We start from the raw sequence: 12,219 nt of genomic DNA, 5'->3' as shown, positions 1-12,219 counted from the left end.
GTCGACAGTTCAACGCAACGAGCGGCAAATGGTAGATGGTGGGATTGCGCAGGACCATGGTGTAGGAGCAGCTGCAGCAGTATGCAGAGACCAACAGGGTCTGTACTTGGGATCCTCATCGCTGGTCATTCCGGGAGTCTTAGACCCGGCAGTTTTGGAAGCCGTTGCCTGTCGTGAGGCGCTAGCTTTGGCCGAAGACCTATCTCTGCAGAACTTTGTGGTGGTTTGCGATTGCAAACAGGTGGAAGAGGATATTAAAGGAGGGACTGGCGAAGCTTACTTATCGGTCATCAGAGAAATATCTCAAAGGAGTCCCGTTTTTAATAGCTGTAGCTTTATTTTTGAAAGCAGAGCTTCAAATAGCGATGCTCGTAATCTTGCTAAACACTCTCTTTTGCTTGATCGGGGTCGCCATTTGTGGCTTTTATCTCCTTATGGCTCGGTATGTATACCTCTTAATGCTACCATAGATCAATAAAGTGTTAGCACCCCTAAAAAAAAGGAAATCGCCTACTATGGTTCTTTCAGAGGCACCCCTCTAAAGAAAATGGTTCTTTCAGAGAGCAGGAAAGGAGCCGCACCAGCAGAGCAGCAAGAAGCTCCATGCAGATGCTCTCTCGCCATCGCCATGGGCGCCGCCTCCTCCATTTCGCACTCAAGCCCCCACCTTTGTCCACCACAAACACGGCCAGCGCCCCGCCTCCGCCTCCCGTTTGCACCCCAGATGCCGCCCCCCACATCTTCTCGCTCGGCGACCACGACCCCGGCGCGCTAGCTCCCGACGACGCCATCGCGGCACTCCCCTCCCTCGCGGAATCCGATGGCTCCGCTGCGGCGCTCGCCTTTTTCCGCCGCCTTGCGTCCCGCCCGGACGTGCGCCACCTCATGCGCCTCTACGTCACCGCCGCGACCGCCTTCGTCGCGAGGGGCAGCCTCCCCATGGCGCACGAGGCCATGCGCCGGATGGTCGCCGCCTTCGCCGAGGCGGGCCGTCTCCCGGAGGCCGCGGACATGGTCTTCGAGATGCGCAGCCACGGGCTTCCGTTCTGCGTCGAGACGGCCAACTGGATCCTCAGGGGCGGGCTGGACACCAGGAACTTCGCCTACGCGCGCAAGGTGTTCGACGGAATGGTGACCCGTGGTGGGGTGTGCCCTGATGCGCGCAGCTTCCGGGCGCTGGTCCTAGGGTGCTGCAGGGAAGGCCGGGTGGAGGAGGTCGAAGCCTTGTTGGCGGCAATGTGGGGGCAAGGGTTCTGCCTGGACAACGCGACATGCACGGTGGTCGTGCGCACCTTCTGCAAGAAGGGCCGATTTAGGGACGTGTCTGAGTTCTTCAGGAGGATGCTGGAGATGGGCACCCCACCAAATGTGGTGAATTACACTGTGTGGATTGATGGTTTGTGCAAAAGAGGGCATGTCAAGCAGGCGTTCCGTGTACTGGAGGAGATGGTCGGAAAAGGACTGAAGCCGAATGTGTACACACACACGTCGCTGATCGATGGGCTCTGTAAGATTGGGTGGACGGAGCGGGCGTTCAGGCTTTTCTTGAAGCTCATCAAGAGTAGTTCATACAAGCCGAATGTGCATACATACACTGTGATGATTGGAGGGTACTGTAATGAGGGTAAGCTTGCTCGAGCTGAGATGCTTCTTGGAAGGATGGTTGAGCAGGGGTTGGCACCAAACACAAACACATACACTACGCTGATCAGTGGCCACAGCAAAACAGGCAGCTTCGATCGTGCCTTTGAGCTGATGAATAAGATGACTCATGAAGGCTTCCTGCCCAACATTTACACATACAATGCTGTCATTGATGGCCTCCTCAAGAAAGGAAAAATTGAAAAGGCCTACGAGGTGCTCCGGAGGGCCACTACTCAAGGGCTTGAGCTTGATAAAGTGACATATACTATATTCATAACTGAACACTGCAAACAAGGTCACATAACATATGCTCTAGATTTGTTCAACCGGATGATTGAAAATGGTTGCCATCCTGACATAGAAACATACACCACCCTTATTGCTACATATTGCCAGCAGAGACAGATGGAAGAAAGCGAAAAGCTGTTTGACAAGTGTCTCGCCATAGAATTAGTGCCAACCACACAAACTTATACCTCAATGATTGCAGGCTACTGTAAAGTTGGCAAATCAACCTCAGCTTTGAGAGTCTTTGATAGAATGGTTCAAAATGGATGCCTCGCTGACTCTGTAACTTATGGAGCTCTAATAAGTGGGCTCTGCAAGGAATCGAGACTAGAGGAAGCACGGGCATTATATGAAGGCATGCTTGATAAACATTTGGTGCCGTGTGAAGTAACTCCTGTCACTTTAGCTTTTGAATATTGCAGTAGGGAAAGGACAAGTGTTGCTCTATCTATCTTGGATAGACTGGATAAACGGCGACAGATTCACGCAACAAATGTGCTAGTTAGAAAGCTCAGTGCTACGGGAAATGTGGATGATGCAAGTCTTTTCCTAAAAAGGGTTTTGGATTGGGATTCGGCTGTTGACCATGTAACTTATACTGGCTTCATCAATTCATGCTGCGCGAACAATAGACACGCCCTAGCTTCTGAAATATCTGATAAGATCTCGAAAAAAACCCTCTAGCTTTCAAGAAAAGAATGCTACAGTTATTGCTTAGTTAGGGAGAGCAATCTAATTGCTTGCAACTGATATGGAAGAAATATTCTACAGTAGGTGTTCACTGTTCTCAGCTTGCCATAGTAAAATGGTACTCTTTTCTTGTATGTGCCATGACTCAGAAAGTTCGCAATATTGGTTGATCAAAATTCTGCTCTTGCATACTCACTGGTCTTATAATTCTTCCAGGCCAAGATCTATATGACCAGACTTCCGCTAGTGTATCGTGTAAGAACTGCTTGATGGCAGGAACGGCGTCCCCTGTGCATAAACATGTGAGAAGAAAGAAGGTTTGTTGTTGATATGCTGAAGAAACTGTGATAGCTCAGCGTTAGTTCTAATTTAGTTTGAGTCTTGATTTAAGTTGCCTGACACATATTCTTGTATGATTTACCATTCTGAATGTTTCCGTTTGTACAGGAGAACAACTCTATGTTGGAGATATTCAACAAAATCCATATGCATGTGAAGGTTATCTTTAATTTTCTGCACCCTATATTCCTACTTCTCAAGATATAATTTCATGCTATGCTTATTCATAGCAGTGAGTTGTTTCACTGACAGGTCACATATTTTCTACAATCCGAAGTCTCTGATACGCAGATGGGTTCGTAAATTTGATCCTATGCTATTCCTACCAGAGTATATTGTTTCCTGTGTTGATGTGTAAATTCTGTATTTTCTTTTTGCACCACATGGCCAAAAATTCAGCTGTCTCAGTTCTCCTTCAGAGAATTCTTGTAAGAAGTTGCAAGATAATGATATTTATTCTCACTGTTATTCTGTGTTCACCTTAGACATAGTTGTTAGCTCTAAATTTCTTGATTACTATTCTTCACATGTTCATAATATCGTTCACAGCTTCCTTGTTCACATACTTATTACTTAAGGCAAATTTTTTACAGGGCAGTTGTGTTTATAAACGCAAAATGATCCATTTAATATAGTTGCACTGCAGATTTGAACGATGCAGGGCATTTTTTTTTCTCGCAAAAAAGGCACATGCCATAGTTCTCCTGAGTTTTGTTCCACTTTCTGCAGACCTAATTAGGCAAAGTTTCGTTTAGGATAGTTGTGTTTGTAAATGCAAATATTATTCATTTTATCATAGTTGTGCTGCAGAACGTTGCACATCATATTTTTTTCATGAATTTTATTCTGCTTTCTGCAGACATGATTCTTGGTATCTGAACCTCGCTCTTTGTTGATGTTGGCTGCCCTCATTGGCTCGAAAACTATTCCAGATACGGCAACTGCGTGCAGCTGGGCTTTGGATGCTTGTCTCCCACGAGGGCTCTTATCCTAATCCCCAATGTCAAGCTGGTTGGATATCAGAAAATCTCTTGCAAAAACTGGGAACTGTCTAGTTAAAATATCTAACAATTGCAAGTAATACTGTGAAAGGTCCCTTTCAATGAAAGAACACCATGAAAACTGACCAAAACAGATGAGTATCCCCATAACTCAGGAAATTCATGTCTAGTCAGCAAAATCTTGATGCTTGCTGGTATTTAAGGGGACTGGTGGCGCCTACACGGTTACGTTATTATGCTATGTCAGCTGCACCACAGTTGTTGGCTGGAGTGAAAATGTCTTTCTCAGTCTTGACCTTTTATGGGTCCTCACTGGAGTGAAAATGTCTTTCTCAGTCTTGACCTTTTATGGGTCCTCACTGGACATGTTTGATGTTGAGCTCCATATGATCATTGCTTGTAATCTACACATGTACGCTAACTTCTTAAGGAAAACCACTTCATCTAGATTGACGCCTGGCAACATGTTTCCTTGTATAATAAGTAATATCTTGATTTTGGAGTTTCTTTGTTGGTTTTATCTTTATTGATGGTCACTTTCATTGCTCGAGTTACCCTTACAATTTCGGATTTTTGTGGGGGAAACACATTGCTGTGCAGTTCTCTTAGGCCATCGTTGGTTGGTTAACTTATCTGTAGTTTGGAATTTGAAAAATGCATGCTGCTGGACTTTTGGCTAAACTTTCAAGATATTACATGCCAAGCGTATCTAATAAGCAATAATACAGTTCAAAAATAAAGTTGGATAGGCTGGCCCTTACATGAGGACTATATAACACCCAAATTTTAATAGTAAGCAATAATAGTCATCAGAAAATTTCCTATGCAAGACGTGTGCACACAGGTAAAATCAAATATGTCTGTTTATAGATTATATACATGCATACAGATGTTAATAATGTCTGAGCTAGATGTATAAGTACAACATTGTGTCACAGCACCACATACTAGGTACAGTTACTTATACATAATTCTGCTAATGATTCTATAGGGTCTCGCAACCAGATAGATAGCATCTATAAAAGGGACTTTTGAGTTCTATATTTCCTTTCACTCTTTCTAATGAAGAAACAAGTGAACATCATGATGAGTTTTGATGATCTTGCAGCTCATCTGCCACCAGAGAGCTCAACGGCTTCATAGATGTTCAGTGACTCCTCACTGAAGGTGAATAATTTGTGATGCTGCTTATTTTCGTACTGCTGCCGACGGGTAAGCTCAGCTCGCTGCCACTCCTCCCACTGATCTTCCGGCACAATTTTTTCTTCCAGCATATGCACAACTTCCGACATAGCAGGGCGTTGACAAGGGTCAATATTGGTGCAGAGGAGTGCTACTTGGATAATTTTTACTAGTTCTTGAAAGTCATATCCACAGCCTATATTGCGGTCCACGATTTCTTCCAATCGCCCTTCTTGCATCAACAGTTTCACCTTCAGATTAATCAAGCAACCTCATATGAGTCAACTATGTGAGCGTGCAAGCCAAAATTTTACTGGAAAGTGCAAGGGCATTGTTCATACGGGATGTCTAAACATCTTCCATTCTAAGCACCTAACTTCTGCCCATATTAATTATTAAGGTGAGCAACACTGACTGAGTTTCAGAATGCTTTTAGTTTCTTAGTTTCATAAGCTTTCAGTAACACCTATAATCTTTTTTGGGGTACTTATAAGCAGTTCCATAATGTATTGCTATCTTACTTGATCGATGAGCATGACCTCGCCAGCTCCTTCGAGGAAGTCCGGGAAAATTGCACGCTCGCCTGTCACAATTTCTAATAACATAACACCATATCCAAATATGTCCGTCTTCACTGATGGCCTCCCGGTCTTAAAGTACTCGGGAGCTATGTGGCCCATTGTCCCACGGACCCCTGTCGTCACAGTGTTCCTCCCCATGTCCATCATCTTTGCCAGCCCAAAGTCTCCTATGACTGCTTCAAAGTTCCCATCGAGTAGGACGTTGGCAGCCTTGACATCGCGGTGGATGATCTTGGGGTTGCAGTGCTCATGAAGGTATTCCAAACCACGGGCAGCTCCAAGTGCGATCGTCATTCTTGTCATCCAATCTAATATTGGTTCATTAAGTTCTATATCTGCGTATTGTTGGAGTTTCATCAGCAGTATGTTGCACAAATAAATTATATGCTATATTATTATCTGAAAAGAACATATAATGAAACTCTGTAGTGTCTGGTATAAAAGTTAGAGATAACTGAATTCTTCATGATTTCTGTTTTCTCTCTTATTCAACACATATAACATGCACTCCAAGTTTCTGGCAATACACTACACTACAATTGCATGCATCAACTCAGCTGACACACCTAAAAAAAGGACCAATTAAATAAACATATGAATAAACTCATGTGATGAAGAGATATCTTAGCTTAGCAGTACCTCTTAAACGGGAAGCGACACTCAGATTTTCCATGAAGGGGTATATCAAGAGCCGCTCTGTTGGTGTCGTGCAGAATCCTATTAATCTTAATATGTTCTTATGCACAGCAATGCTTATCAATTCCACTTCTCTGAGGAAAGCCATTTCGCCTTCGGGACTTCCTACTTCAAATAGCCGTTTGATCGCAACCTTCTTGCTGTCTGGACCTGGAAGCACTCCTTTGTACACCTTACCGAAACCGCCCTTGCCGAGTACATTTTGCTCACTGAAATTATTGGTCGCAGTCTGGAGCTCTCGCCATGAAAAACGCTTTATCTGCCCAAACTCTAGGTTGTGATCATGCTGACCTAAAAATGTTGTAAATATTTATCATTTCTTGGTTGAAAAATGTTCAGAGTCCTTTCTGGTATGGTAATATTGTTGAAAGTTTAATTATAGTAATTTTGAAAATAACGTAGTGATCTTGCTGAACGAACCTGGAACATCAATGTATATATCAGGACGGTGGCGCATTCTTTGCCACCATAGCAGAAATAGAACTACAGAAACAATAAGAATGACTGCTCCGCCAATGCTTCCAAGAATCACCTTGACAGTGGAGTTGCTTGATCCACCTGTTGGTATTACCAAGCATTTAGTTTGACAATGTATGTAGTTTCTTGCTCCAAATGTAGGGTTCAATATGGATTGCTATGTTGCTATCTAAATCACCTGTCTTATTAGTGCTTCCATTGCATGAAATTAAGTGCTGGCCACAGTTCAAATGGTTGCCTGTATAGCTGTAAAGACTCGATTTCACTTATTATGTAAAACATAAAGTGGTACACATGAAATTGTTTGTATAATATATTCTGATAATACTAAAGATATGCCATACTTATATTGGGACACCTGAAGTAGCTGTTCTGGTATTTCACCGCTAAGACTGTTATATGCGAGATTACTGCAAAACACAATGAGTTATGATATATCATAAGATAATAGAGATATCCTTTATTTATGTGGAAAAGTAGTAACAATGAATATTATTGATGACTTTCACTATTAGGCAGGTTTCATGGATTTGTCAGCATGAAAAGGTCAACTTACATATTGTTCAACGATGAAAGATTTGACAAAGAGTTTGGAATGTTACCAATCAACAGATTTTCGCTTAGATCCCTGTCCAAGTTATCACATTGTTAGAGTTGTGGTTCAGTCATGATAACATGAGTAATGGGCTGACTTACAGATTTTGGAGTTCTGATAGAAGGCCAAAAGATTCAGGTATTGAGCCATTTAAGCCATTTCTTCCAAGTTTTAGAGTCATTAAGTTTGATAGGTTCCCTAACTCCTGTGGAATTCCTCCAGTTATGTTGTTACCATCCAATAACCTGAAACCATATAGTAATAAGAAAATGTCATCCATTTTGGAAGGAGAAGTGAGATTTATCTTTGACTAAAAGGAGATTGGGATCATCCTGTGGTTACCAGATGATGGGAATAACTAAGTAGAAATTTGGAAACGAGAACAAAATGTCTATAAATGAATTTTCTCATTATTCGTTATTTCCGGATCTTTTCATTGAATTCACTTACAACAAGAAACAACCACCAGCGTTTGGTGCAGTACTCTTTTTTATAAAGAATAATCTTGAAATACATATTTGCAATAGTAGATAATTGAACTTACAGCTGCTGTAAAGTTGTTAACGTTGCAATGCTGGGTGATAAAATTCCACTTAACCCTGAGGAGCTCAAAGTTCTGCATATTTGGAAATGAGAAACTAGGCACATAGTCACGTGGACACAGGTAAATGCTATAGTGAACTGTATTATAATAGTAAAAGTAGGAGATAGTAGAGCATGAAGAATGTGCTGTTGAAGTAAAACCATTGTTCTATTATGAGAAGTTTTTGAGTGATCTAACTAGAAGTTGGCATCAAGCACTTTAGAAATGTTTTACTAGAAGTATCGAAGATTTCACTTCACTATGTTCATAGGCCAGAATGTGAATTTTCTTGAAGTACGCATTTGAGATGAATTCTTTCACTTACATTCCAATAACGCTGCCATCTTGATCGCATCTAACATTATCAAAATAGCAGGGGCTCACTTGGTTATTGTTCCAGTCTTTCAAGACACCGCGGCTGTCAGTGAGCATCATCCTCATTTCATACAGTGCTATGACTGAGATTAAAAAAATGTCATTTTGTTTGTAGTATTACGAGGTAGACACTAAATGCAAGAGAATGGAAAATGGCCAATCCTTCTGAGTTGACACCTGTTAAGTGTTCCACTCGCAATCTGGATAGCTTAACTGATGCAGAGCAAACCAAAGGCAGGCCACTTCATTGAAAGAAAATAATCAAATATTTGATGAGAAATGCTTTTACAGTTTCATGTTCCTTTGGAACAGAACTGCAAATTTTCTAAGCAATTGAAGGTGTGGTTGATATCCACCAGCCACCATTGGTGCATTAGTTTCTGTATATGTTATATCCTTTTATGCCCCAATTACAACACCAGAGTTCCGTAGGATTACTATGGCAGTTATATTGTTGTATACGATATATACTTGTCTACTAAGGCAGGAAGACAAATCTCCAACTGATACTCCAGTCAAATAGACAGCTTGGAGTAAAAAAAATCAATTTAAATATGACATTGCCTTACCGAGTGCGGACCTTGTAGAATAATGTCTGATGTGGCAAAGATGTTTATTTATGTCAAATATATAAGGGCTTTACCTTGGAAGTCAGGAGCTGCCAAAGATTGCAGGCACCCCAATAAAACTAATCCAAAAGCTACTAGCTTCATGCTTTCTGAAGCTATTTTCAATTTGTTTTGTTTTTGGGGAATAGAAACACTGCTCGATTTAATCTGTATCTGTTTGCTCGATGGAACACAGAAGCGCTCAATTTATTCTGAATCAGTGGCAGGTAGCTGCATTACTGAAAAGAAAAATGAAGCACATGAGAAGACCAGCAGAGGGAACTGAGAAGAATGAAAAATCACAAAGAATCAAGCCATCAATTTACAGAGAGAAGTTTTACAAAACCTACAGCTGAAAAGCAGGAAGGAAGATTCAGGTTAACTAAATCCTACCTGCAACGATGAAAATTGGGTTCAATTGCAACCTATCAATCATCTTGATTGCTTCTCAGTTGCAAACCACAGTGAGATAACTGATTCTAAATGCCGGAATCTCAGACATAACGGGATACTTTGCTAGCTAAGAAGCATCTTCATATATTATGGGGAGAAAACTTGAGCCAAAATAAACATGTTTTTTCCTGCCATTTTTTTTGCAATAACATGGCAACCTCCCCAAATTCACAACTCGTTAGTACTCCCTCTGTAAACTAATATAAGAGCATTTAGATCACTACTTTAGTATTCTAAACGCTCTTATATTAGTTTACGGAGGGAGTACTTATTAAGAACTTCAGTATCAAGATTCATGACTCATATCCAAAATGGACCTTGTCTCTCTCTGTAGACAGAGGAGGAGAGGAGTACCCAGCAGCAGCAGCAGCTCTCTCTGCAATCAGCAGCCACACCACCACCAGGATCACTCACTTCAGCTACTCAGTTTAGCTATGAGAACCTTTTCTAGGCACGCTAGTATCACGAAGCTTCCCAGTAGCACCAACTCCAACCAGCAGCAGCAGCACAACACCTCCACTTTCTCCAATAAGCAGAATCAGCGGCAACTCCAGCTCCAGCAGCACCTCAGCACCAGGACAAAGATGAAGCCCAGCCGCCGCTCACTAAACCACAGCTCCACGCGCCGCCATGCCCGCGCACCTCCGTGGCCGCTCAGGAGCAGCCCACGCCGCTGTGCGCAGCACCATGCCTCCACTGCACTCAGCAGCACCACTACCACACAGTCTGCCCTGGCGCACCTCCCAGCAAGCTCACCGCCAGCCGCTCGACCGAGCTCGCCAGTCGCACACTGCCCCGCCAGAGGACTGCCCCGGACGTCCCCTCCCCCCTTCCCGTCGGGCCCTGCCGTCGCCGAATACACTCAGTTTCCTACTCATTTAATTCTGCAGGTGGAAGCTTCTGAGCATAATCTATATCTACTGCGCCATGCTCCAGTAGTGTTTTAGTGAAAAGAAACCTCCACAATCACAAGGGAAGCAATAGAACAAACAACCTCAGAGAAAGAAAACACGCGACCATTTCTCGAGAAGATGAACACGCACAACAGCTACTCTAAAGGAAGGCAAGCAATCAAGTGAAGCAAAGAAGAAGAAGCAGAGAAAGACTTACAAGTCAACCATGTGCACATGGGAAGAAGAGCATCATGAACTTACCAGGAAAGGGAGTGAGAAGCTTGTGGTGCTACTGCGTTCCTTTGACATTTCTTCTTTGAGGTGTATGTTAGAAGAAGACTGGGAGGAGTCTGAGCTTCTCAGAGCTAAGTGTCCAGGTACTGGAGTGACTTGAGTGGGTCAAATTTAACAGTCTACTTCTTGCAGGAAGAAGCAATCAAGTCCATTTGTCTCGTTATATCTTGTAACGGGCATCTCAGATTGAATGCCCCACGGACTTCAAAGTCACTAATTGATTCGGATCTCAGGCCATACCCTTTGGTTTGGGGTACCGAAAGTTTTCTGTTAGAGCTTTAACCTACTCTGTCTCTCTATTTATTTATTTTATTCGAGACGGGAGCTTTACGCTACTTAAGTAGCCGATTAGCAGATAGATCTTCTAAATCTCATGGCATTTATATGGGCCCTACCATCTTTCAGCATAGGGTTTCATGCATGGAAAGAGCCAGGTGAGCATTCAGGTGTCAGCATAGTGTTGAACTGAAATTATTGAGTTGGTTGATCTGATATTAGCCAGATGTGATTTCGAGAAGTTATGGGTGTTAGAGCCCCAGTTTTTCTGAAGGGGACTGTGCTTCCCTTCCCCATCGACTAGCATAAGCAAGGAATAATCACCCAAAGCACCATGTATGTATTCCTTCATCGTTGTGCGCAACATGCTCAGCCAGGTTCCACCATCACACTTTTAAGCATCTATGCTGATGCTACTTTGAAAAAGGCTCTATTTTTTTGTAAAAATTATTGGAGCAAGTGCACCAGCTAATCTAGTCTATATTTTGTTGAAGAAACCAAGTGGGTTTGTTGGTTCCAGCCATCCCGCTGATATTGATATAGACGAATATGTTCCCTGATATTGAAACGACAGTCTATGATAGACAAACTATAGGTCACTGTCCACTGCCCTGTGTTTTAGATCTTCCCAAGATGTGCCTTTCATGATGACCATGGCACCACAAATTATCGGTTTGTCTATTGCTGCCACTCAATTATTAGTATTGTTTATTGCGTGTTGCTCCCTGGCATATTTTATTTTATCTTGCTTGTTGCTATCCCATCATAATTCTAGAATCATTATTTTTCTTGATTATAATTTCATCCCAGTGATAACAAGCTATATTCTCTCACTCCATTTGTATTTTAAGCCATGTTCTGTTAAATCTGTTTATGTCACTCGTTGCTCCAAAGTTCCATTTCATTCACACGCAAAAAGAATTATGTATATATATCGAGGGTGCAGTACCACAGTATGTATGAACTGGAGCTGGATTGCTTTTTGGTTATATACAATGACGCTAAGCATAAGCCTATATTGAATTATTTTAATGTGGATTTTCCCATTGCAATATTATTTATTGGAAGGGTTTCATAGGCTTGTTTTAAAAGATTAGCTCGCCAACTTCATTATCTCTGAATTCACTCCCCGTCTTGACCGAGAAAAAGTCGCTTTTCTAAGGACCCGAGGAAGTCCTTGTGGACCCATTTTGGAGGATAAGAACTTGCTAATTTCCCGTAGGAGAAGCAAATATTCACACTAG

At 42.4% G+C, this 12,219-nt stretch overlaps 2 protein-coding genes and 2 long non-coding RNA genes across 12 annotated transcripts; 3 read left to right on the top strand and 1 right to left on the bottom strand.

The window, feature by feature from the left end:
- The first annotated feature begins 528 nt into the window (after positions 1–528).
- LOC123163878 (pentatricopeptide repeat-containing protein At4g19890) lies at positions 529–4,467 on the top strand. Of its 8 annotated transcripts, none has more exons than XM_044581278.1 (5): positions 529–2,702; positions 2,839–2,939; positions 3,070–3,120; positions 3,214–3,256; positions 3,821–4,467. In XM_044581278.1, the coding sequence occupies exon 1, from the start codon at positions 604–606 to the stop codon at positions 2,614–2,616; it is 2,013 nt and encodes a 670-aa protein (XP_044437213.1). In that variant the 5' UTR covers positions 529–603; the 3' UTR covers positions 2,617–2,702; positions 2,839–2,939; positions 3,070–3,120; positions 3,214–3,256; positions 3,821–4,467. The 8 variants fall into 8 exon arrangements, with proteins under 8 accessions (XP_044437213.1, XP_044437212.1, XP_044437218.1 ...); XM_044581277.1 differs by having other exon boundaries at positions 529–2,740; XM_044581283.1 differs by having other exon boundaries at positions 529–2,740; positions 3,195–3,256.
- Positions 4,468–4,807: 340 nt separating this feature from the next.
- Positions 4,808–10,989, bottom strand: LOC123163880 (LRR receptor kinase SERK2). Of its 2 annotated transcripts, none has more exons than XM_044581285.1 (12): positions 10,667–10,989; positions 9,095–9,298; positions 8,402–8,534; positions 8,038–8,109; positions 7,595–7,738; positions 7,455–7,526; positions 7,243–7,308; positions 7,077–7,144; positions 6,842–6,979; positions 6,365–6,712; positions 5,666–6,060; positions 4,808–5,395 (listed from the first exon to the last, which is right to left on the bottom strand). In XM_044581285.1, exons 2-12 carry the CDS (start codon positions 9,162–9,164, stop codon positions 5,072–5,074), a joined length of 1,830 nt encoding a protein of 609 aa, XP_044437220.1. In that variant the 5' UTR covers positions 9,165–9,298; positions 10,667–10,989; the 3' UTR covers positions 4,808–5,071. The 2 variants fall into 2 exon arrangements, with proteins under 2 accessions (XP_044437220.1, XP_044437221.1); XM_044581286.1 differs by lacking the exon at positions 10,667–10,989 and adding an exon at positions 10,623–10,641.
- LOC123163881 (uncharacterized) lies at positions 5,294–8,685 on the top strand. Its single transcript, XR_006482037.1, has 3 exons — positions 5,294–5,544; positions 7,414–7,631; positions 8,453–8,685. It is a non-coding gene; the product is annotated as an uncharacterized lncRNA (long non-coding RNA).
- On the top strand, positions 9,293–11,016 carry LOC123163882 (uncharacterized). Its single transcript, XR_006482038.1, has 2 exons — positions 9,293–9,436; positions 10,403–11,016. It is a non-coding gene; the product is annotated as an uncharacterized lncRNA (long non-coding RNA).
- The last annotated feature ends 1,203 nt before the right edge of the window (positions 11,017–12,219 follow it).

This window comes from Triticum aestivum, chromosome 7D (assembly GCF_018294505.1).
Source record: "Triticum aestivum cultivar Chinese Spring chromosome 7D, IWGSC CS RefSeq v2.1, whole genome shotgun sequence".
In the NCBI taxonomy this organism is placed as follows: Eukaryota; Viridiplantae; Streptophyta; class Magnoliopsida; order Poales; family Poaceae; genus Triticum; species Triticum aestivum.
The sequence above is the reverse complement of the archived record's forward strand: the minus strand, read 5'-3'. Positions and strand labels throughout refer to the sequence as shown.